The sequence below is a fragment of the Diabrotica undecimpunctata genome, chromosome 8 (assembly GCF_040954645.1).
Source record: "Diabrotica undecimpunctata isolate CICGRU chromosome 8, icDiaUnde3, whole genome shotgun sequence".
Taxonomy (NCBI): Eukaryota; Metazoa; Arthropoda; class Insecta; order Coleoptera; family Chrysomelidae; genus Diabrotica; species Diabrotica undecimpunctata.
In genome coordinates, this window is record NC_092810.1 from 59,590,476 (window position 1) to 59,617,794 (window position 27,319).

At 31.4% G+C, this 27,319-nt stretch overlaps 2 protein-coding genes across 2 annotated transcripts in view; one reads left to right on the plus strand and one right to left on the minus strand.

Annotated features, from left to right (window-relative positions):
- Positions 1-27,319, plus strand: part of LOC140447605 (methyl farnesoate epoxidase-like) — a 221,312-nt gene that overhangs the window by 126,114 nt on the left and 67,879 nt on the right. The window lies entirely within an intron of this gene.
- Positions 1-27,319, minus strand: part of LOC140448216 (inactive CLIP domain-containing serine protease A3-like) — a 90,147-nt gene that overhangs the window by 46,678 nt on the left and 16,150 nt on the right. The window contains exon 3 of the mRNA XM_072541324.1: positions 23,593-23,729. Within this exon, the coding sequence (XP_072397425.1) occupies positions 23,593-23,729 (137 nt within the window). The remainder of the gene's footprint in view (positions 1-23,592; positions 23,730-27,319) is intronic.

Genomic DNA, 27,319 nt, shown 5'->3' on the forward strand with positions numbered 1-27,319 from the left:
ATTCTGAGAAACCAGAGCATCGTGAACATTTAGGACAATAGTCTTCTCTCTTGGTGAATAGACAGACTTACTGACTATACGCAACAGTACCGGTGTAAAACTTGATGATGTTGATGATGAAGCCATCACAAACAATCCAACAAAACGAGCACGCGCGGAAGGTACGTATATGTTCGTAGGTATATGGAATAAAAAATCACTCACGCACTGCATATAATTCGCAAAAGAAATATTCGAGACGCTAATTACTGCCGTAGACGCGGAAACACCGACGAGCCGTAAATTACATGCGATCAAAAACGTACTAAACAAAAAAATTGTTTTCGTTCGTAATAACTTCACCCTTTCAAGTTAGGTTTCGCATATAAACTGAACAGACGAGGCACGTGGCCGAAGCCGGCATCTTTATACCCATTATATTATTAAAAATCTGGGGAATTCCATCCTAATTATCTTGCAACGAATAGTACCTTCGGATGTGAATTCCAGATTTTCTAGTAAAGTGATTAAACGCGAAGATTAGTATTGAAATATCCAAAGAGATAAGGTATTCTTATTTACAAAATTGTTATTGGTTAAATTCTTATTTTTATTAATATAATATACCAACATTAGCCGTGAAAGTTTTAATTGTTTTTTGTTAAATATATTAGTATTAAAACATTATTAATATTGATAAAAATTTTGGAAAGGAAAATAAATGTAAAGCGCATTAATTTTAATAAATAAACACCTCAGGAACGCCTATGATGATACAAATTTTACGACCGTTTTATGACTTTGAGGCACATTTCGTGCTCTCAACAATTTGTGAACGGATTATAAAGTAAAACACATAAAAGACAGCAAAGGTGCAATAAGTAACACTACTAAGCGCCGCTTCCAAAGTGTTGGCCAAAATCGTACTGGAAAAATTGAAGCCGGAACTACATAAAAAACTGAGAAGTAATCAAGCAGGTTTCCGTGCCAAATGCTCCACCATTGAGCATGTGCACTATTAGAATTATCTTGAAACAAACAAATAATAAAGATGTAGATGTGAGTTTTACCGATTTTGAAAAGGCCTTCGACCGTGTAAATGAAGTACAGATGAAGAAAATCGTAATATTATATGAGATACCACTAAAAATCATAAACTTTATATCTTCTACTAAGGATTCAAAGCTAAACTGGAACACTGTAGTAAGAGAAGAACTTGGAAAATGATCACAAACTGATCGCATTGCTCCTGTAGTGATCTGTTTCCAAGTTAACATGCTCATTTTCTGCAGTTAACTTGGTTGCACCGTACTGATAACCAAATAGTCAGAAAAAAGTTTTTACGATTGTCCTTCAAAAAACAAAAATTGGTTAACCGAATAGATCCAGTAATCCAAAGTCATATTTCCAACCACACACACATACAAAAATAAAAATCGACCTATTTTTGTGTTCGTTTCAAACTCGATTAGGAACACTATTATGAATTTTATGCATTACCATTGTTTAAATAGAACTAGTTAGACAATCCTTATGGAACAAACGTTTGACTTTTATTCTGCCGTCATGTGACGGCCTCTAGTCATAATTTTAAAAAACTATTAACAGAAACTTAATTCTCGGCAGGATTCTATTCGAGTATATTTTTACCTGTCTCATAACTAATGCAAACCTGTACACGGATGCCAGATTGTGAAGAAAATATAAGACTTTAATAAAATGCTTATTGTTATTATCGTTGTATGCGTCTAGTGAAAGATAACTTGACTATTTCGAGCAAATATTTCAAATTGTTTTTATACTTTGAGACTTGCTAAATCTAAATCGGTTAGTAATCTATTTAAATGAAGTAGGTAAATGCTGACTTTTTTTTATTTTTATTAGTTTACCAGATATTTAATTTGGTTATATGATTTGCTAGAAAAGGATTAAATATTTAATTGAAATACACTCGATTGCTATCGTCTTAGAACACTCATGCGTAGGTTTATTTTTTAGTCAAGACTTAAGTTTTATCATTGTTTAAAAAAGAAAATCTTTTTAAACAATGGTTTTATGTATGTTTTGAGAACATTAAATTTTCAATCTTTTAATCTTTAAAATGACGTTTGAAAATATAATAAATTTATGGGTATGGTTTTTTGATAATGGTTTTGAAACAAATAAACACATCGATATGCCACAACAAGAGGCAACACATATTTAGGTATTTATTATATATAACAATATTTTGTATTTCTGTTTACATAAATGAGAAGTTTAAATGAATGAGCTGGTTATTAATGAAATAATTTTAAATTACAAAGTGATAGATATTGCAAAAATGAAATTCGCATTATTTTAATAGTTATATACCACTTATCAAAATTCTAATATCTACACATAGACAATATTAACGAAATAATAATTCAAGGTAAAAAAACAAAACAAAATTGTTTACATTAATAGTTATAGAAATTGATTGTAACATTGTTTTCATGAACTAAAATAAGCAATGTATGTAGTGCGAAACACTATTGGCACCGTGGATGGTTGTTTTGCTATCGAATACGTATGAAAAATGCGTGGTGTCGTTAACAAACCTTCCTCTTCTACCTCACTATATTTTTTTGGTTTGCATTTAGATATTTTTGGTCAAAATGCTTACTGCATAGAAATTTTTTTTTAAATCGGGTAGCTCCAGACTTTCCAATGCAGCATTATCTACAACAATATTATTATTAACACAACTGAAAAAAAAGCAACTTTCTGCACAATAAAGTAAAAAAACAATTTAAGTTCTGTATTCAAAATATAAATAACTTGGCAGTTATGCCAACATATGTTTATATATATATATATATATATATATATGTATAAGAGTAAGAAAAAAGAAATTTTTTAGATAGGAAAAAAAAGATTCCATAGGACTACCAAAAACAAATTTTTGGTAGTCCTATGGGATCTAGTCTTTCACCCATTGTAAGTAGTTATATCATGGATGATGTTATCAGTGATTGTATCAACAATTGCACTTTTTTCATTTCTTTTTTTAAAGATATGTAGATGATTTAGTTTTGGCACTTCCTAAACACAAAATTATTGAAATAGTCAACATTTTCAAATATCATAATCAAGATATACAATTTACAGTTGAGGAAGAGGTAGACAATTCTCTAGTTCCTTTGTAGAGTAGGTTTCAAGTCCAGTGCTTTATACAGGTTGGTGAATTGTTTGCAGTTGGTAAGTTTGGTATGGTTGATTCGTAGTCTTGTAATAGTCGATGCTTCTCTTCTAGTTATGAAGTCTAGGGAGAGATGACCAATAAAAGATTGAAGTTTATGAAAAGTTGTTTTGCTCTTTTGCTCTAAGTTTTGTCAAGTATCCTCTACCGACTTTTTAAAAACGAATTTCGAGATTCGTTAGCTAGTTGAATTGGAGTGACTTCAGTCACCCCATGGTTGGTAGCTCATTTGGCAAAATGATCTGCCGTTTTATTACCAGTAATTCCGGTGTGAGAAGGCAGCCATATGAGAGAGACTGTTACATCGTAAGCAGAGAGATTTTGGTATATGTCATGAATGTTTTGAACTAATAGGTGCTCAGTGAAAATTGTATTGACTAAATGGATATATGAAAGATAATCTGAACAAATGGCAATATGTCTGTTTTGATGTGAGATGCATTTAAAAGCCAACACAATACTATATAGTTCACCTGTGCAAACGTTGCATATTAAGGGTAACCGAGATGATCTTACAAGTTCATGTTTAGTGGTTACTGCACAACCAATACCAGTGGTAGTTTTAGAAGCATCTGTATAGAGAATTAAATTCTAAAAATGCTTTCTTTATAAAAAGGTTAGAAGATTCAAGTTTTTTAAAAATAGTGAGTGAGGTATATATTGAAGGGAGATCTTTAGCCCAGAGGGGAAGTAAAGGTAGAGGAAATGAACTAGTCAGAAAAAGATCAATATTTTTAAGTAGTGGACAAATTAATTGAGGTATAGCTTTTATGATAAGGTGTTGGTTATTGTTAGTGGAAGAAGACGGCATTGTGGCAATTAGGGAATGAACGGGATTAAATGGATTTGCAGATGTTGATGCAGCATACGAAAGTAGAAGTGATTATCATCTTAGGGTACGAGAAAGTTCATTAGATTCACGGTATACACTCTCAATAGGACTAAAGCGAAAAGCGCTCAGACCTAGAAGTAGTTTTATTGGCACCCCATTGAAGATGACAGAGGGTTTTAAAAATGTTCAACCTTTTAAAACAATTGATTTTAAGTTCAGAGATTTGATTTTTTCAATTTAATCTGGAGTCAAACATAAAACCGAGAATTTTACAATAATTAATACCAGAAAGCAGAGAATTGTTAAATAAAATTTGGGGTAAGGGAGTGGAAATCCCTATGGAAAATTTTATTAATTTGGTTTTGCTCTCAGAGAGTGATAATCCTAGTTCGTTAAATCTATCTTGAAGTAGATTTACTACACTTTGTATAAGTTTATATGAGGATGGGACAGATTTAAGATGGCAGTAAATGATTAGGTCATCAGCGTATTGAACATATTTGATGGGAGGCAAATTTCGTTGATGGCAAGAATGAATAAAGTTAAACTTAATGCAGATTCTAAAGGGACACCTTAATTTTGAGGAAGAGATCGAAAAAGTTTACCCTTGGCAAGGACTTTAAAGATTCTTTCAATTAGATATTTTTTTACAAATGAGAAAATATTACCATTTAAATTATAGTGGGAGATTTTGCCAATGATTGCTTTTCTGGAGATTGAATAAAATGTCCCTTCAACGTTAAATATAGTTGCTACGACATCTTGTTGATTATAGATTACTTAAGAAATGTGTGTTTGAAAAATAAAAAAGTTATCAATAGTAGACCGATTACGTCGGAAGCCGGATTGAGCGTCGGGAATGAAGGATGACTAAATTCATAGGATGAAGGTTAGTTTTATTGCCTTGGATTTGTGAAACAGTTTTTTTTATAAATGAGAGTGGAGTTATCATATCCACTGGTAACTTTAACATCCTAATATATAAGACTAAATAATGTAAATTAAATTGTAACATATAACTTTTATCGGGTTTTTACCCAGATATTTAGTGGCTCAAAAAATGTACACCTAGACACTGATGATGAAATATGGATTCCGAAAACAATTTGTCTTCATGACATAGCCCGTTTGGGTTTTTTAATTTATGTACCTTTTTCAAAGGATTTTAACAAAATTTTTTTTTGTAATGATCTTTCTTTTATCTTAGTATAGATTAGGGCAAGATCTTTCATTAACGATTGTCAGCGGTATGTCAGTGGTAAATTTACTGGCTTCATTTAGAGGGTCGTTGGTGCCTAAGGAATTTTTGAGAAATTTTTCAAGATAATTCTAGAAAACCCTAATTTTTGTGTTTTTATAGGATTTGAGTGCAGCTTTTAGTTCGAAATAGTTTATACGAGAGTTGGGATAATTGGTATCTTGTTGTGAAACTGAGGATGAATAATGAAAGGGCGAAGGAAGAAAAGAGTATATATGGTTAGGTCCAGATTTGTTGCAAAACTTTTATTTTAAATTTTCTGCCAGAATCTTGGCTGTCTCTTAATTGTCAAGGATAACCTTTAGATTAAATAAGAGATTGGATATTTTAAAGTTATTTTTTATTAACAATTTTTTTTCCAAACTGGACTTGGGCTAGTATTTGATGTACATAAAGTTTTCTTACTTAATTAAATATCGTGTCTAAATTTGGCAAAAGATGAAGTAAAAATATACAGAGAGCAGAAAAAATGAATAAATGCGAGAGAAAGAGAGAAATTCTATTCATCATGTATGCTGTGATTAGATTTGACATCAGAAGATTTATCAGAGGATGCACTTATATATACTCTTGTAAGTCGGAGATAGGCTGTTCTTTTAACTTTTTTAAGATTCTAGTGATACGGTTTTTTAGTGATATTTTCCTTGTACCTATGTAGAGCTGCAATAAGTCCTTTTGAATACCATCTATGTTGGAGGATTTTTAAGCTTCTTTAGTGGGGTGATACATACAAAAGAGTTCTCAAGAAATGTAATAAGTTGCGTAATAATAATGAATTGAGTGTAAAATTAGTCGGATTATCTTTGTAAATCATTTCTATAGCGGAAATATAATAAGGTTTCATCGAGTAATCCAATCAAAGATTAGATTTGGACATTTTTTTGGCTGGTTTGGGTGGCATTGAAAATGTCGAAGGAGGAAAAGAACTTAATAGAGCAAGAATACCGGATGAAGATAGAATGGTAGGAGTATCAGGAGGACTGTCATTGAAGTGTCCCCTTTTTTGTCCTACTGCCAACATGGGCTTTGAATTAGTACGACGAGAGATGGATAAATCCATAATGGCAGCCAGGATGGGTATGCAGTTAACGGAGATGGACTCAATTTCCGAAGATAGAAATTCTTTTGATGAAGTTAAGGATTCAGGATTAAGGACTCCTTAGAGTCAGCTGAAAATGAAGAAGAGGGAGGAGCATTAGCTGCAATGAGTGTGTGATCTGGTCAACTGGAGACTTTGCAATCAGACTCCACGGTACGACCCGTAAGCTTGCAAAGAAAACACTATAGTCTGTCAGAGAATAAAAATATTTTAAAGGATGTATTTTCATGGTTAATTAACAGAGAAAGGGCCTGCGTAGCGCAAGCGGTAGGATGCTTGCCTCGCAAGCCGGTGGTCCGGAGTTCGAATCCTACCGCCGGCAAGAACATCTAGACATTTTAAAAATGTCTATAGGCCCCAGGTCGACTCAGCCTGAATAAAAATGAGTACCTTGGGTAAAACCAGGGGTAATAATAGACGGTTGAAGCGTAGCACTGGCCATGTTACCTTCCTTGTATACCGTAGGCCCTAGATATAGCAGACTACCCTGCTATACTCCCAAAGCCGCGACAGCGGTATAAAACGGGAGACTATTATTATAATTAACAGAGAAGATTGCACTTCGAAGTTCACCTTGTCAGCTATTACAAATGTTACCCTAGGAAAACTCATGATATATGCCTATTGATCATCTGATGTTCCGTATTTTTTAGGGACTGCTCGATTAGTGAATGCGGGATGGAAGGAGATACATTTAAAATAAGGATTCTTTTGGTCGCAGAAAGAAGCCTGCAGATAAAGATGACGGTGGAATTAATTATGACGTTCGTCGTATTAGTTGATCAACGATGTCGGTAGAAGAGAGGAAAATGCAGATTCGATTATTCGAAATGCGAGATGTAAAAGTAATATTTTTTGGATAACCTATTTCACCAATTTCTTTAATATATTTAAATAAAACAGTATTAAAAATGGAGTGCTTGACAAAAACTTGTTCCTTTTTAGAAAACGAACGGGAAGGAGGTCTAGAGACTGCGTCAACGACATATGATTTTGGGTTGGAATTGAAGTTGTTTTGTGTAAATGTAAATATTTAATTGCTGTTCCATGATGTGTAGTCCTGGTTACCCAGACCGTAACACAATACCTAAATGTGAGTACCTAATGGGCCCTCTTCCAAACTGGAAAGAAAGAAAAAAGGATCTCACCTATTTCTTGGGATTTTCACTGGTTTTCTTTAATTACACCAATATAGCCGCAATTAAATTCGACTATTGAAATATAAAACCAAATTATTGTATTGTTAACTCGTCGATGAATTACTTTATCTGTTTAACACTGTTTAAATCTTTAAAATCCGTGAGGAACTTTAAAAAGGGTGTTTAACCTTTGACAGTTATTTGACGTTTTTTGAATCGATTATTTGAAGCTTTATTTATAAACTTCAACATTTTATTAAAAAAACATTTTGAAAAAGTGCTTTTTAGCTTCTAAACATTTATACTACTTTTGATATTTTTCATGTCATACGGCTGTACGTAGGCTCAATGAAAAGCTGGTGTAAAAGTACAATTAAAACAAAAACAGAAATTTCCATAACCAATAACAAGATACAAGCTGAGATATTGCAGCGGACAGATCTCCCTTGCATTTTTCTGTGGCGATATTTTACGAGTACCATTACTTTAATGTTTCAAAACTAATTTACTTCTTCACTGTGTATGCCATTTATAAATCGAATTATAAAATTTAGATATTCTTTTACAATGTGTTCAATTTTCAGCTCTTAATGTTAATAAACAATGAAAATATTGGCAATTTCTTAAATAAGAAAAAAAATGCTATTTGATTTCCTCTGGGCCATAGGTTTTGGTTTTTTTTTAAATGTTTTTTTTTATTAGCTTTATATTGAGCCTACATACAAGTGTATGACATAAAAAAGTCAAAGTTATTAGAAATTTTTATATGCTAAAAATTTGTTATTCTTCAAACTGATTTTTAAAAACAAATTTGATATAATCTTGATGTTTTTTTTTTAATAATTTAAAACGAAGCCATAAAAATCGATATCTATTTACAAAATAACCCTAGAGTGACTGTTTGGACAAGTACAGTTGTTTAAATAATCGGTCTCCTGGATAAACAAATTGAATAACTCATAAACTGTATGGTCGTTCTGTATGATATTTAGCACACTTTAAAAACTCATTAACTGCCATAATTTTAAATAGTTATTACATATCGTTATGCAAAAAAGAAAGTTATTTATATTTATATTATTTATATTTATATTAGTTATATTTATATTAATATTTATAAATTTTACTTTAAAAATAAGGGTTTTTAAATTATCTCGGTCAATTCTTTATGTATTTTAATTATAAAAATCTTAATATTAGAGAACATTTTATGATCTATAACTTTTATTTTAACCATATATCTCCATATATCTTATATGCATAAGAAACGTTTTATGCGCATAAACTTTGTTCACTTTTTACGATTGTTTAATAAAAAAGCAAAGCAAAATTAGCTGAAGTCTTCACATAATTGTCATCAGCTACCCCTCATATACCTTTTAGAGACTTTAAATACCTGTTTAAGATTTTTTCAGCTTTTTTAGAGTTGTAGATCATAAAAAGTTATGTAATTTTTGAGAGTATCCAAATTAAAATACATGAAACTATTAACCGAAATAGTTGCAAAAAAAAACTTATTTTTGCAGTTATTTATAAATTATAATAACTCTTTTTTGCGCAAAGACATGTAACATAGCTCCTTGAAATTATGGAAATTAATAAGTTATTAAAGTGCGCTAAATATCAATCAGAGCAAATAGTTTATAGGTTATTTAATCTGTTTATAAACATTTATAATAACGTTGATATCGTTTATGCCACAAACTTATTTAGAGGCTTATGAAAAACTGGTGAAAAACACACTTTCTAAAAAAAAACAGAATCTTCTATGACCATTACTAGGCAAGAGAGCATTTTATATTTAAAACCAAAGCATTTTATTCTTAAAATCATACTTCCATTGTCTATTAACAGTAAGAGCTGAAAATTGAAGGGACCCTAAATGAAGATCTGAATTGTGCGTTCCAACTTACATATGGCATATGCGGTAAAGAAGTAAAAATTTATAACCCGTTAAAATGATGGTATTCGTAAAATACCGCTTCGGAAAAGTAGAATGGAGAACCATTTGAGCTCGGTTTTTTTTTAGATTTGAACTTTTTCAAAATGAAGCGCGATTGCAAAATTTGCAATATCTTGGCTTCTGTGGCACGTAAAACATAATTTTTTTTTAAACTGGGATAGGTCAACAAAAAGTTGTTTACATAATCGCTTTCTACGATAAACAAATCCTCACTATTTTTATTAGTTACATTACATACCATTATGCAAAAACAAAGTTATTAAAATTTATAAATTTCTGCAAAATTAAGGGTTTTTTGCAACTATTTTGGTGAATTCTTTATATATTTTAATTTAGAAACTCACAAATGGAAGAACTTTTTGAATCTACAATTTTTATTTTAACTATTTTTCTCTAACTGGATAAAAAACGTTTATAGCCAAAATCACCTGTATGTCTTCACAGATTTATTATTAACTAACCCTCATATATCTTTTAGAACCTTTAAATATCTGTATAAAATTTTTACGTGAAACCAATAATTTTTTCCCAGATGGACCTTTGTATAAATTAGTTCTCCGATAAAGATTAACTTATTTCTACTTTTCAATACAATAACTAAAAATAGCTAAAGAAATACATATTTAAATATCTAATACTTTGTTTATGTTTATTAACTTGATATTTATTCACTAATTTGTTTTTCCGAAGTTTATTACATCATAATTATAATACCAACGAAAACGTAAAATTCAAATTAATGCATCTCGAATATGACGCGTGCACCCTGGCGATAATAAAAAATGATAAATGACAAAAAAATTAAACATTTTTTCAAGTTAATTACGTAACGAAAACGGTGTAAAATAAAGGAATATAAAAAAAGTTTCTATTTTCTTACCAGAGTGTAATATCCATCTTTGACAAGCCGAAGGATTTTTGTCGGAAATCTGAACATTCTTAATCCATGAATATTGTATGGTGAAAAACCACATTTGTAATAACCACAAATATTTCCGGCCATCTGTAAAAAACCATTTATTTATTATGGAAGTAACATTATTTTAATTTAAAATCACTTTTTTCAAATATTATCGAATGTATGTATTATCCGGTAAAATTTATTTCTAAATACCTAATTTGTTCATTTCTCATACAATGTTTTTTTAAGTTTTAAACACATATAATTAAAATGTTTTACTTACCTCGGACCAAAATTTTGTAATACACTTCCAAATAAAATAAAATATTTAAATTCTTTAAACTTTTTAGATATAGGAAGATTTAGAAGCCACAGTACGTTTATGTACAATTTTAGTTGACACGATATTTACTAGTTGATAGTAATAACTCTATTTCAAATGAATATGTTAAGTGATTCAAGGTCTGTTTTTTGCAACATTTTTATTTGTAAGTAAACCTGTTGCTACTATGTCACTGAAATATTGCAACGCTGGTGAATTTAATTCAGGGGATCAAAAATGGACGTTTAGTTTAGTCTTTAACTTTTTCACATAGCACCATCTAGTATAATGTATATCAAACAAACAATGGTATATTAAAATCTATTGAGACAGAAAGAGTGGTGACATCTAGTGACTGTCTCAATTAGAATCAAACAAATTTATACATTGCGTTGGCTAACTGGTCCTATTTAAACAATGGCATTACTGTGATATATAAATACAATCTCTAATTTGAACTTTGTGAATTTAAATTTTCCTGAGTTTCGATGTTTATATAAATAGTTTATTAAAGTTTAGTAAATATTCTTTAGATCGCAGTCTGCTAGACCGAGCGATCCCTTTGAAATCTACAATCTAAAAGACGGGCAGAAACTGAAATCAAAATTTCTAAAATTGGAGATTATACGCGAATATTGTTCTCTATTAGGTATGTTTAATTAGTTTATGTTCTCAGTGTTATGGGCTTTTAAATTAAGCAAGTATATTATCTTTGAATAAGTAATCTTTAGTAAACAGAAGATTAGAGAGAGAAAATAGGCAAAAAATAAGTATGACAGGTCTAAAAGAAAGGAAGATAAGGATATAAACAAGGTAACAAAGAGGGAAGCAAAGTGCGCTGTAGCTAGTATTAAGGAAAGATCGTCTAGACAGCTGTATGAAATCCGAGGGGATGAAAAGGTTATACAGCATTGCGAAAGCAAGAGACAAATCATCAAAGGACTTGACCCATGTGCGGCAGATTAAGAGTGCGGATGGAAGAGTGTTAAGAACCGATGTTCAAATAAAACAAAGATGGTCTGAGTACTTTCCTCCTCCTCATTCCTTGAGCCCTTGTCAGGACATCGTGACACTCTATATATTATTAGCTTGCTGCCTCCATTAGCTGCGATCCTGTGCCATATGGACGATTTCATGTCATTTTTCCACCAGAGTCTTCATTTGGTCTGCTCATCGTGTTGGAGATCTTCTTCTTGGTCTTTGGCCTTCTTTTACTACCTTTTTAGCCTTTTTCTTTTACTACCAGTAGTTCCATGGCAGTATATATATATATATATATATATATATATATATATATATATATATATATATATATATATATATATATATATATATATATATATATATATATATATAACCTAAATTTCGAGTACTTTAGAACTACTCGAGTACATGAGTACTTTAGAAAGTTGCTACATGAAGAACACCAGAGGAGAGACAGAGTATGCGGGATCCCAAATAAGAATGTAATACCGGGGATAGCGAGAGATAAGGTTGTCAAGTCGTTAAATAGGACGAAGAATGGTAAAGCAGTAGGACTTGATGGAATACCTGTGAAAGTTTGAAAGGCTTTAGGGGAGGAAAGGATTGATATTTTGTGGCAGGATATATGAGTATGATATATGAGCAAGAAAGGATGCTCAATGCATGGAGTGAGTGTGATGGTATCATTGTATAAAGATAAAGGGGGCATTCAGGACTATGAGACCTATAGAGAGATAAAGTTAATGACGCACGGAATAAAAATTTGGAAGAGAACTGTAGAGCGAAGGTCGTAGAACAGTTTGAGTTTATGCCAGGAAGGAGGACAATAATTGCCTTGTTTGCTTTGAGACAGTTGATAGAGAAATATGGCGAGAAGAAAAAAACCTACATTTGGTATGTATAAATCTTGAAAAGACATACGACATAGTTCCTAGACAAGAGTTATGGAGATGTGCGAGAGAAAAATAAGTTCATGAGAAGTACTTAAGGCTTGTGAAGGATGTGTATGAGGGAGCATACACCAAAGTAAGGACTTCTCTTAGATTGACCGAGAGTTTTCCAGTGACGGTTGGTTTGCGTCAAGGCTCTTCACTGAATCCCTACCTGTTTAATCTTGTTATAGATGTACTGACAAAGAAAGAAAGACAATGTTTAATCTTGTTATGGATGTTCTGACAAAGAAAGAAAGGGGGGACAACTCCTTAGTCAATGATCTCTGCTGATGACATCGTGTTAGTAAAGGTGAGCAAAGAAATGGTGGAGAAGTTTAAGGGTTGGAGAAGGGCTTTAGAAGAGGAAGGACTATAGGTTAGTCGAAAATGGAGTATTAGCTGTATTATCTTTAGAAACTTGTAAACATATAAAATATCTTATTTATGCAATATATATATATATAGAGTTATATATAGCATGTAGAGTTTAATAATTTATAAAAATTTTTTGGAGCCCGTAAATACCCCTGTATCATAAATGTATATCGTTTAGTTCACGTGTATATATTATAGGGGTCGTACAGATCTTCTTCAATGTATATTTGAACCATACGTTTATCGGTTTAAGTAAGCTCTGAGAGTTTGGCAACTATGCGATTATACCGTATATTTTCAGCATATACCCTGAACGGTTCATATGGGCTCCTTATTTTTATCTACTGTTCGTAGACAGTGTAATCTAATACGCATTACACTGAGTAACAGAGGATATCTTATTACCTGGTATAACTACGTACTAAAAGGTAACTGGTTCTTTAAAAACAGGTATATAGATACAAAAGGATTTGGGCTTATTATTTAATGGAATATTCGCTTGCATAGGAAATTTTATTGTTTCTGTATTTTTAAAAATGTTGTTCTTTTATTTAATATAATTTTATTAGTTCAATGCCGAACTCGATGTTTTTTTTAATTACAGAAATTTCGTAATATATTTTGTTTACGTGAGTATGTCTTTGTACGTCTTATGTAAGCATCCGATTAATAAAAACTAATTTTATTTCATCCAATCTTCTGCGATATCTTTTATAAAGCTTTTTTATTATTTTAGTTCTGGTCTTATTTGTGTACTACATATGATATCTCAATGAACGGTTATCTCAAAATAAATATGGTTAAGAGCTACAATAGATATTTTTGTGTTAAAATTGGTAGTAGTGTGCACAAAAACAAAGAATGGTTAATTTGTCTAACAAGGTATATTCGGCGGCAGATGCATATAGTGCAAGCGTCTATGTTTTAAGGGTGGAAGGATGTGCACCTCATTTTTAGCTGACAAGCTTGCGAACAATATTATTTCTGGTCCTCAATTTACCTTTTAGTTTTAAACAATAATCTGTGACTGACCCCGTGCGATACAAACTATTTTCAAGGAATTTATAGGGAGTCTACGTTCAACAATCATGACATTATTGGATGTTCAGTTTTGTGAAAGCGTCTATGTTAGGGAAATTGAAGGAGCACACACGAGATTTTCAGGGGTTTTGGCTGAAAATTGATTCATAGTTTATTTTTATTGTGCAATAATAGGTGTATCGTCTATATAATAGAAGTCCTAGTATCTACAGGTATGTATCGTTCATTTGTGTAAATGTTATACAGTGTAGGTGCCTTTATGCTACCCCAAGCGAGACCGTTCTTCATCTGCTATTCTTACCATTGAGTGATATAAAAAATATTCTCTTGTGTAGGCATAAGCAGACAATATAAGTGAGTTTGTTATCCAAGGGGATATCATATAGTTTTTGAAAAAATATTCTGTAAGTTAAGGTGTCGTAAGCGGCATTTAGATTGAAAAATACCACCACTGATACCCGATATTTTTCGTACCCATCTTTGATTTAGTATTTGTGATGTACATTACTTTGAATAGCTGACAAACTAAAAATTTCGGCTGATAGTTTTTGTGGTCGTTGGAGTTTTTGCCAGGTTTAAGCAAGGTAACAACTTTGGCTTGTCTCTAGACTTTGGGTATCTCCTAATTTGAATACAGTTGTTCATTATCTGGATAAGCCACTGTAGTGTTTTTGGTCCAGATTTCGTAATAAGCTTTGTGCTCAGATCCTCAATGTCGGTATTTGTATTATTGTTCATTAAATATGTAGATGGTGGATCCAAGCTCAAAATCATTAAAAGGTTCTCTTAGCTGACTGGTTTTGTTCTTTCTTACTTTGAGTTATTCTTTGCTTTTTTTCCGATAGAAATAGTATGTCTATATCTATAATGTGGTTTTCAGCGATCAGCTATATACCAAATACCCTAGGTTAGGCCCTATATGTGTTTCCTGTACTAGAAATTAGTCAGATTCGTGTTTAGCTCATATGTCTGATAAGTTTAAATAAAGTAAAGTTTCTTGATTTTTAGATATACCCTTAACAGTTATAGACATATGTTATTAGAATAGTTGGTCCTAAAAAGGACCAATTTGACAAAATCATATTAAAGGGGTGACTGAAGAATTAGCCGATTAATTAATTAATCATTACCCGGGGTATGCCCGATTGCGGTGGTCTTATTAGTACTTCAATCTTCCTAAAGGCTCGTTTTTTAAACCCCATAAGTAATGCGTAATCTTTTACTTTTTATTAAAAATTTAAATTTTACGTGCCGTGTATTACTTTTTGAAGATATGTCGAATCAGATTTGTATAGTAATAATTTTAGGTTCTAAAGAACCTCTTTGTGGAAAATAAATAAGTTTGTGATATCTGTCACAACTCATATATAGATAATAAAAAAATAAACAGGTAAAATAAGTGTAAACAATCTTAACTACATACATCGGCGCCACTGTTCAGGTGATGGGTTTATCACAGATATCAAAGGTTACATTTTAATTCAATGTACTATTTACGTATCTTCAATATTAAAAAAGTAGAAAAAGACATGTTTATGCTTTTATTTTTTTAAATCTATGCTATTTTCTTTCTAGAGTTCCGTCTTTTTTGAACGACCTGTGTTCTTTTTTCAATTGGGTACTTGTCCAAAGCTATGACAAATACTCTGTCCTCTGCTATTCTACATTAATATGACTGATTTATTTTATCTTTCTTGCAACTATTTTAATGGTTATCCTGTGTATCTTCTTCTTCTTCTACTTTTTCTTTTCATATAGACATAACTGTCTGTTTTTCAATGTGCCTCCAGTAAGTTGCCTTTCCATCGTTTTCGTGGTCGTCCTACTGATCGTCTTCCTATGGGTTAACCGTCTCTTGCCGTCTTTATTGTTTTATTTGTTGTCATTCGGCTTATATGATCGTTTCATTCTACTCTTCTATTTCTTAACCAGTTTTTGATGTTCTTCACCTTGCATCTACGTCGTATATCTGTACTTCTAGCTCTGTCCCATAGTGTCTTACCATCAATTTTTCTCAGTGTTTTCATCTCTGCTGTTTCATATCCTTTTTGTCCTCTCTGTGTCAGATCTTGTTTCTGCCGCGTATGTCATTATTGGTCTGATGACTGTTTTGTAAATTCTGCCTTTCGTTTCTGTTTCGATATTTTTATTTCTTCATAATGTTTCATTTATGCAGCCTGTGGCTCTGTTTGCTCTATTCACTGGGTCTTCCACTTTAGTTTCGAGCTTTCCGTAGCTAGATAATGTGATGCCTAGATATTTAAGCTCTAACACTTGTTCTATTATATGACCTTCCAGCTCCAATTAACATCTTAGTAAATTTGCTGTTGTAACCATGCATTTTGTCTCTTTTGGGCAAATTAACATATTAAATTTTCTGGCGGTTATATGAAATTGGTACAGCATACGTTGTAAATCATTTTCACTTTAAAAGAGTAGTATTGCGTCGTCTGCACAGCAGATTATTTTAATTTGTTTTTCTTCCATTTGGTATCCTTTTTTAGTTCTTATTTTTTATTATTTCATCCATAATCAGGTTGAATAATAGAGGACTCAGGTAATATTCCTGTCTTATTCCATTGTCACCTTCAATAGGGTCGGTTAGTTCTTCTTCTATTTTTACTTTTATTGTGTTGTTTTGGTATATATTTTCGATCGTTTTGATTTTTCCTAGAGGTATCTCTCTTGCGTACAATAAGGGGATAACGTTTTTTTAATTTGTGTATCTTCTGTATATCATTATTTCTTTTGTGTATTAAAAATTAAATTTTGGTTATTATTTCTTAAGATTCTCTTAACGTGTTTATTAATTGTCTTGTTTTATGTGTATCAAGATATGTGTGTCATGATAGATTGTAATTCATATTTCATTTAATGTAATTAAAGTGCTCTTTGCGTTTGCCTATTACTTTCTCACTTCCTTAGCGATAGGTCTTTTTTTCCTCATCAATAACCTTATCCTCGCTCGATACAGCTATTTTAACCCTCTATAGGCCCGTGTGTACTCAAGGTAACAAAGGAGTTTTTGATGCAGAAAACTTTTTTAAAACAATTTCCGACTCTAGTATGCCCTCTGTTAATTTCAGGCAATATTTGGTTATACATTTTAATACACTCTATGAACCTATGACGAAACCTATATGGAAATGTTTAACAGTATGTCAAATGGACATGACTGCCTTATTAGTTTGTATTTTCGATCGTGATTTATTGTTATAAATTGTGTACAATTTATATAAAAATACATACAGAGGCATTATATCAGCATTTAGATATTGATTACCGTTGACATTTGTTTATTTTATTGTGTTGTTTCAGTACTGTGATAAAAAACAGGTATGTTGCTTTGAATCCACACTTTACCATATTATTTTAAATTATTTCTTTAAGATGGATACAAAAACGTTCTACGGGAAAGCAGTAAATATCCGAGGAATCCAAAGACTCTGACTTTGATAGTGATAATAAGAAAGTAATAATAAATTTTCCAGGTACCCAGATATTAATCGATCCAGAATCAAATAAAATGGAAAATAAAGACGATTTGTACGAAGCAAATTTAGACCAGGATACCAATTTAGATTTAGACTAAGATGAAGATGAGGGCGATACCGATAAAACTGAAAACCACACTGAACAAAATGTGCTCAAAAGGTCAAAAATGATCGTAAAAAACATTCAGTGGAAGAGTGGTTCTCGAACAGTATTTCCAATTCCAGAATGGAAAGGTAATTTACCAACATGCAAATTATTAGAACCGGAATCCCCTCTACATTATTTTAAAAAGATGATATCTACCAATATGCTGGAAAACATAGTAGAACAAAGTAATTTGTATGCACTGCAAAAGAATATAAATAAACCATTGAATATGACACTAGCAGAATTAAACCAATTTATTGGATCTGTTCTACTGATGTCAATATATGGCTTGCCAAGGACAAGATCATTTTGGCAGAAGGAAACACGTATTGCTCAAATAGTCGATACTATATCTAGGAATCGCTGGGAAGAAATAAAAACTAAAACGCATTTCAATAATAACGAAAATATGGTCAACAATAATGATAAGTTATACAAAATTAGACCATTCATCAACGGTCTATTTTAAAATTTTCAAAGTATTCCAATGAGTGAAAAATTGTGTATTGATGAACAAATGATACCATTTAAAGAGGCACATTCTTTAAAACAATATATGAAGAACAAACCCAAAAAATGAGGATACAAGGCATTTGTTTTGTGTGATAGCAATGGTATTGTTTATAACTGGGAATGATATACAGGAACTGTTAAAGATCCCCTTCATTTACCTAATGTAGACACCAGCGGTAATGTAGTAATAAGATTGTGTGAGATAATCAAACCAAACAAATACTATAAAGTATATTTTGACAACTGGTTCAATGGCATTCAGTTGCAGATTGAAATGGAAAAACGTGGACTGCAATGTTTGGGAACTGTTCTTCCAAACAGATTGCCTTATTGCCATTTTTCTGATGACAAGAATATGAAGAAACAGGGCAGAGGTACTGTAGAAGAAAAGCACGCTACAGTAGATGGCATAAGACAAACAGCGTTAAAGTGGCACGATAATAAACCGGTTTCTTTTGCTTAGTACATTTGTTGGTTCTAAGCCTACTTCGTTAGTCAAGAGGTGGGATAAGAAACAAAAATCAAGAATTATTGTATGCTGTCCAAATTCAGTACAATTTTATAATAAATTTATTGGAGGTGTCGATCTTATGGATTCATTAATTGCTCTTTACCGAACAGACATAAGATCTAAAAAGTGGTATCTAAAAATATTTTTTCACCTTCTGGATTTAGCTGTTGTTAACAGCTAGTTGTTGCATCGTCGTGATTGCGATTACTTTGAAATTAAAAAGAAAAACCAGTACGCTACATAAGTCCCACTTATGTAGCGTACTGTTAGCAAGCAATGATCAGATCAAAAACAAAGGACGTCCCAGGCTCAGTGAAATTGAGAACGAAATTGTTAAAAATCAGAGGAGAGGATCTACTGCTATTGTACTACCAAAGGAAGTTAGGCTTGACCAAACCTTCCACTGGCCAGTAATTTCTGAAAAAAAGGAAAGATGCAAAAAACCAGGATGCTGTAATACTTCTAAAGTAATGTGCGATAAATGTAAAGTTGCTTTATGTTTTACAACTAACTACAAATATTTGTTTTTTTGAATGACATAATAAATAAGTATATAACTTAATTCGTTAGTTTTTGCTAAACACTCCCAAAACTCTCCCCAAACGAAATTTAAAAAATCTAAAAAAATTACTAGTTGTTGTAAATGGATATTTGAGCACATATACAAATTAAAACATTTTATAAACAAACAAGTTTACAAAAAAGTCGGGCAATAGAGGGCTAAGATATTTATATTTCACTATATGCTCTATCATTTGGTTTTCATTTATAATTTGCACCTATGACGAAATTTATAATATCTAAGATCTGGTGCTTTCATATGAAACTGGAATAAAACACTTGTTAGATAATATTTATTCGTTTTGAGTACACTTTTCTTAGAACCTAGTATATAAAAAAATAAATATTTGTCTGTCAACAAATTTCTTTATAAAAGTACGAGGCACTATTCTCATGCTGTGAGCTTTGCTGCTCTGTTACTTTTATAACGCTTAAGCTATTTTTAATTTATTGTCAATATTTTTGAGGTGTGTTATCTTAAATGATCATTTTTAAGGTTAGTACGTTTGATTAAATGAAATTGACATTAATTTGATAGTTTCCATTTTATTAGTGCTAATGGTATATGACTAGCATCTGTTGGTACTATATATCAATTTCAACATGTGGAAGTGAGAGCACTCTCTTGTTAGTAATTTCAGCGTAAATTTTGACGAAACCAGAAATAACCCATATTATTCTCCCCGTGTGATCTTAGTATTTCCGTTGATTAAATAGTATAGGGTATCCAATATCAATATCTAATGTTGATTTTTAAATGCACACTTTAGATACTCTGTTTTTGTTTACCTTATTTTTAGACCTTTTTGCTCAAGCGCCCATCTCCATTGTCTCAATCATTAATTCAATTATCTCTCCTTATCTCTTACTAACACCACATCGTTAGCATACATAAGGCACCAAGGGATATCTCCTTAACATGTTTTCGTTAATTTTTCCAACACTAATTAGAAGAGATAAGGGATTAGCACTGACCCCTGATGCAATACTATTCTCAAATGAAATTTATCAGTCTTACCCTCACTTGTTCTAACATTAGTTTTCCATTACTTGCCTTATGATAAAAATTGCATCCGTTGTTGGTATGCCTTGCATGAATTTAAACTGATTTCCTAATATTTCTGTTTCTTCCTCTATCCTACTCTCAATTATTCTCTCCCACAGTTTCATGGTGTGACAGAGTAGTTTTAGGGCTCTATAGTTTGTACAGAGTTTAACATCTACTTTGTTTTTGTATACAGGTACTAAAATGCTACTTCTCCATTCATCCGGTATTCGCCTTACTTTCAAAATTCTATTAAATAGTCCTGTTAGCCAACTTGTTCCTGATTTTCCTAATGCTGATCATATATATCCAGGGATGCCATCAGGACCTATGCCTTTTCTTTTTTCATCTTATGTAGCTCTTGAATTACTTCCGCGGTCGTCATTTTCGGCACCATTGCTATTACTGTCTCTGTTGCCTCTATAGATGCTTTCTCAAACTTTTAGTTTAATTTGTCGTTAAAGAACTCCTTGTAGCTATTTTTTAGATCATTTCCTTGCATAAATAGTTTAATGTATTTATCTCGTATACATTTAATCTGATTAAAATCTTTGGTTTTCTTTGCTCCACTTTTAACAATTTTGTATATGTTTTTTTCTTAGTACTCAGTTCATTGTACAGCTTTTCATGCGCTGCTACCTTAGATTGTGCTACCGCACATTTGCTTCCTCTTTATCTATTTGATACTTTTGATAATCTTATTCTGATATTTTTTCTTGTCCCTCCTTATATAATCTTCTCTTGTCTTTTATATTGTCTTAAACATCGTCTGACTATCTATATTTACCAATTTTTAAGTCAATTTTCTGAGATTTTTTCAAGTATTTTAGTTACACCCTCTTTAATAATTTTTGACACATTTCTCCAAATTTCATTATGACCTTTTTCCATATTCCAACACATTCTTTTTTTATTTCTGTTCTAAATTGAACTACTTTGTCGCTTGTTAACGTCAATTAATTGTTTTTGTCACTCTCCTCGATATTTTGGTTTTATTTCATATTTTACTTGTATATCTAGTACCAGCACTTTATGCTGTTGGCTTACAGTTTCACTAATTATTACTTTAGAGTCTTTACATAAGGGATTGGCTTACGATCCATATTTGAAATTGATTTTGTCTGCTTTTAAATTGGATAAGTTGGCTTTCTCTTTTCTAAAAGCATGTACTAACAGTGGACTAGGTATGGCCACTGTTAGTACATGCTACTGCTAATTCCAGCATATTATCTGCCATATTATTTGCTGCTAATAGCATTCTAATATTTCATCTATAGATTAAATCCGTATAACAAATAGATATTTTTCACTTTCTCGGAGTAATAATATTCTAACATACAAAATCCTATTAAATTGAAAAAAACCTTCTAGGCATATTTTATTCACTTATAAGGGACAGCAGCAATATTAGTACCATAATAAGGGTATAGTCCTGGACTGGCTAATCGTTGGATAATAGGAAGCATGAGTGTAGCAGTTTTAATGTTTTCGGGACTGCTACCTGGTATGGGGGAGCAGAGATATCAGTACCAAGTTATTGCATATATGAATTGTTGCTTGAACTTTATTATTATTAAACAGCACTTTATAAACAGCACTATATTTTATAACACAAGAAACACTGTTATAAAACAGTCGAATAATATACAGATTCTCAATTCAAATATTCAAAAAATTAAAGAACAGCTTACTAAAATAGAAATCGCCTATTTAAAATGCAATCCATTAATGGCCCAAAGTACCAAGCACTTCTAGCATATGGTAATGATATTGATCTCATAAGAAACTCTCTCCCGTCTGCGACATCTTCAACAAAGTGAAGAGAACACGAAAAATGTTTTACTTAAAATCAACAAAATGAAAAACAAATACAAGCGAATCAACAGAAGAGAGCAATTCAATCTAGATTGTGAATAAAACAAGTGATGTTTTTATCTAAGGGGACGTCATAGAATTTTTGGAGAAATTTTCTCTAATTTAATATGTCGTAAGCGGCATTTCGATTGACAAATACTACCCCTAATACCTGATATCTTTCGTACCCGTTGTTGATTTTTGCAACAACGGGTACGTTATTACATACTTTATAAGTATTACGAATAAAAATAAATAAGCAAGAAGAATGTAAGTGTACTATATTTAAACCAAGTGACAGAAAAAAGAATATTATACATACATGTACTTCTAAATTAAAAATTATATGCCTGACAACGCAAGATACAAAAAACAATGATTTAACATTGAAAACAATGATAGCTTGCACAAGCGACAAAGTATTTAAAACGATAAGGCCGAACATATTATATGTAATTGTAATAGATATGTTGGCTAAAATTATACCATAAGACACCGAAATATTATATCTATGTGTTTATGTGTATCTAAAGTATAGTAGTATATTGAATTCCCTACATTAAAAAATCGAAATATTTAAATTAGACAGTAAAAAATTATAATTTTAAGATTGATTTATAAATTATTATAATTTAAATTTTACTGCTTGATGAAACAAATATTGTAAGTCATACACTATAGCAATCGAAACATCGGAAAGTACATTTATAATATAATAAATATTTCAGTGCCAATGTATTAAAAAAAATTCTAGTACATAAAAATGGACACTTGCCTATTCAAAGTTTATAATAGACACTAATTTCAGTTTATCTATAATTAAAGCAAGTAATATAAATTATAATTATTAAAATATTTAACTACATTAACCAAGTACGTATTTGTGAAATTTCTCGATGACTAAATTGATTGATATTTAAATAAATTTGAAGTTCCAAAACGTACCTGCTGTAAAATTTAAAAATCTACGACTAATCAAATTATTGGCAACATCGGAGGAGTTTAGTTGGGTACGCAAAGAAATGTATACGGATCCCAAAAGTGTTTTAACCTATTACAGAGTCCACTTAATCCGACGTGTTGGTCGGAGTCCACATAAAGCGGTACCCAGATAATAATATACACGGTGTATATTCGCCTGGAGTTAGTATAATACCGTTTTAGTACGGAGCTCTCATTAACCGCTAGATCTATATATATATATATATATATATATATATATATATATATATATATATATATATATATATATTTATATATATATATATATATATATATATATATATATATTTATATATATATATATATATATATATATATATATATATATATATATATATATATATATATAAACACAATATAAAAATATTGTCATAAATTTTTACAAAAATAATTTTTACGATTAGTATTTTTCTTACCACAGCAGCGCCTACTGGTGTTATAATTCTCGGATCAATAGTGCCTGTGCCCGACGTCGGACATGTAGTTCCTGTCGGAAGACATAAATAGTACTGACCATTTACCATACCAGATGTAGCCTGACCATATGTTAGATCTATAACAAGATTATTAGTTATTTAGGCAGAAGAAAAATAATTTCTTAATTATATGTCCCAAAGTACGTGCCTCTTAGTGACGAATTTACGACAACAATATAAGTTTTGGCGAAGCATTTCTTAGAACAAAGATCTTAGTTATCATCATCATCATCACTGTCCCGTCGTAATGTTGGGTACACTGCGGCCAGACTCTGTTTTTTTGTCTGCGTGGGGTCTTTAATTTATTATTCTTAAAGACCACCTGTCATCTTTAAATCCTGTAACATGGTTTACCCATTTTTATTTTGGTAACGCAGTTCGTTACATTATGTCTTATACTTTTGTTTTTTACTAGATATATGTATTTCTTACGTGATATTAAGTTCGAATTTCAAGAATACATTTTTCTTTAAGCGACTTCCAATTTATGCGCAGTGTTGTCTGTCAATGTAAACATTTTTTAAGGACATTCCTTACCCTTCCATATGCAGCCTATCCTATACTAATTTTTCTTTGTAATTTCTATATTTGATTGGGCCCATTTATTCTAATTCCATATGCTATATACTTGTCGATTTCGATAATTTTGTTCTCTGGAAATTCTCTCGAACTTAGGTATGAGTTTTGTCTTTTTTTTTTCTTATTTATGTACAACCCAAATTTTTTGCTGTCCACTCCAGCTCTTTTATCATTGAATAGGCCTATTTTAAATCATCTTTTATCATTATTATGCAGTCTGCAAAGCATATTGTTTTGGATTTCCTTTTCCTCAACATAAAATGAGAACCAAAATTCCAAGTGGTTGATTATAAAATACTTCGGTTAATTATTAATCTTCCTCGAAGGAAGTTGTGGTTCAATATTAAAGAAATATTGTAGACTGCCAGTTTAAATATAAATATTTTAATCGAGCACAGTTAATTTTGCAAACACCATCATTTCAAAAAAAAATTTAAAAATAGATGAGTTTAAATAACTTCTTTACTATGTCGAGTCATCATCATCATCACTGGCTCGTCAACCCTTTTTGGGTCTTGGCCTGTTCCAGGATACTTCTCCATTCTGATCTGTTTCGTGCTTTTTTTCTCCAGTTTTTTATTTTTAAGGTTGTTATATCATTTTCTATTTGTTCTAAGTATCTCAGTTTCGGTCTTCCTCTTGTTCTTTTTCCTACTGGCATCTGTTTGAATATTTTGTTTGGTATTTCGCCTTCTTCCATTCTTTCTACATGTCCTATCCAACGCAGCCGTCCTATTTTAATGAATGTTATAATATCCGGATCCTGGTATATTTTGTATAGTTCAGAGTTGTATCTTCTTCGCCATATTCCGTTTTCTTTTGTGCCCTTATATATGTGTCGCAAGATTTTTCTTTCGAAGGTGGCTAACAACGTTTCCTCTCTTTTAGTGAGTGTCCAGGTTTGTAAGCCATATGTGAGTACCGATCTTATTAGGGTTTTATATATTTGGCATTTTGTTTTTCTTGCGACGTTATCTAGTCTTAGTTGCCTAATTAAGCCATGGTAACATTTATTTGCAATAAATATTCGCCTCTTCACTTCCTCCGTAACGTTATTATCAGACGTGACTAGGGATCCCAAGTATATAAAGATTTTTTACCCCCTCTATGTTGTTACGTTGTACGTTGTTATGTTATTATTACTATGTCGAGTATGTACGTTTAATACGTAAAGAGAGTGAGGTGTGCACTAAGACTAGACGGTTCTATTAATGCGAACTTGACTTGACTGCAAGAAATGAGCAGGAATACGATTAAAATATTTGGATTGAATTAAGATGGCCCATTACAGAAAAACTAGAAATTGATGACCGTGTTATCTACTTCCCTGGAGCATAAAATACCTGTCCTCAAGAATATGGCATCGCATATATCATACACAAAAGCATTGATAAATCTTTAGAAAACTTCACCCTATACTCCGAAAGGATAGCGCTACTACAACTTAAATATAAAAACACTATACTCAATTTAATACAAGTACATGCACCCACAACAGACAAAGAAGAGATTGAGGTAGAAGAATCACAAAAAGCCTCAAGAAACACATCAACATTATACTAGGGGACTTTACTATTTACTAGGGGGCAAAAATTGGCAAAAAAAAAATTCGTTGATATCACTGGAGGATACTCTGGTTTAAACTACCTCCCAGGCGATCTACACATGGAAATTACCTCAAGAAAATAATTAAAAGATTTTAAGGAATCAAATTAATTTTGCTTTGATTAATGATAGATTTAAATAAAGTAACCAAAGTGAAGCCTACCCAGGTATGGACGTAGGATCAGATCACAATCCAATCGTTATCATTCTCAGACAAAATATAAAAACAATACGCCAAAACAAACCGTAGAAATGCAATATTAAAATACTTTGAAACGAAGCTAATAAAGAAAAAGTAGCCAAGAAACTTGAAGATCTGAAGATGAAGACTTAAGAAAACAATCATAACAGGAGACGAATAAATAGAAAATATATGGCAAACCATAAAAATATACCATAGTTGGAGTAAAAAGGGACGAACTTAAGAATACGAAAAGTAAGAAACAGAAAAAATGGATAACGAAAGATATTTTGGAACTCATGGAAGACAGACCGAAACACAAAATATACTACATCTATATAAAGAAATCCAAAGAAACATAGATTCAAAACTCAAAAAAGCAAAATAAAAGTGGATAAATGAAAGGTGTGACGAAATATAAAACCTAGACAGCATTCATTTCAAAATACTGTTTTAATTATTTTAATAAAATATTATCAAAACTGTTTTTATTTTTTGTATGACAAAATTAATGTTTTCGTTGGTTTTTTGTGTTTTTTAAACGCGGTACGGTTAGACCACACGTCACCGTTTATGACGAGATTATATCACGTCACCAGTTAAGGGTTAAGACTCCGCTTGGTAAAATATGTATCGCTTGTTGTAATATACCTGTCTAAAACATGGTCTCCTAAACTAAATTCTATGAATCGCACAAAAGCATTCAAAATATGAACATTTCTTACACTACTGCGTACCTCATGTGTTGATAGCGTGACGAACGACATAGTGTAAGAAATGAATATTAGACTCAGCAATTAAAATTTTTTTTACAGCTTTACAGTGTATTTATTTTAATAAATAAAGAACCTGCCAAATAAAACGTAAAATATTTATATTTACCACAGCTTTCATAAACAAATATAATCACAAACACAAACCGCAACATTTTGGATTTATCTAAAACATACATCAATAATGTCCAATTTATAACACATTTACAGATTATAGTCAAAATATTAGTTAAATTATTTCGAAACCCTTAATTATATTATAGTTTCTTAAATATCTGTTATCCTGTATGAAATAAGCGGATATAACAAAATATTTGGTACACCAAAAAGTGTTGCAACGAGGTTATTCTATAACAAAAACCAACCTTTATAGATGGTATTTAAATCACTCAATAGCATCAGGCAGATTTAAAAAAAAACAGAATGTTAAATGAATTGCTAACTGCAAAAAGGCGACATCCGCATAAAAGTAAATTTTACAGAAGGTAAAAACTAAATAATTATGTAACCAAATCGCTTAGAATCTTGA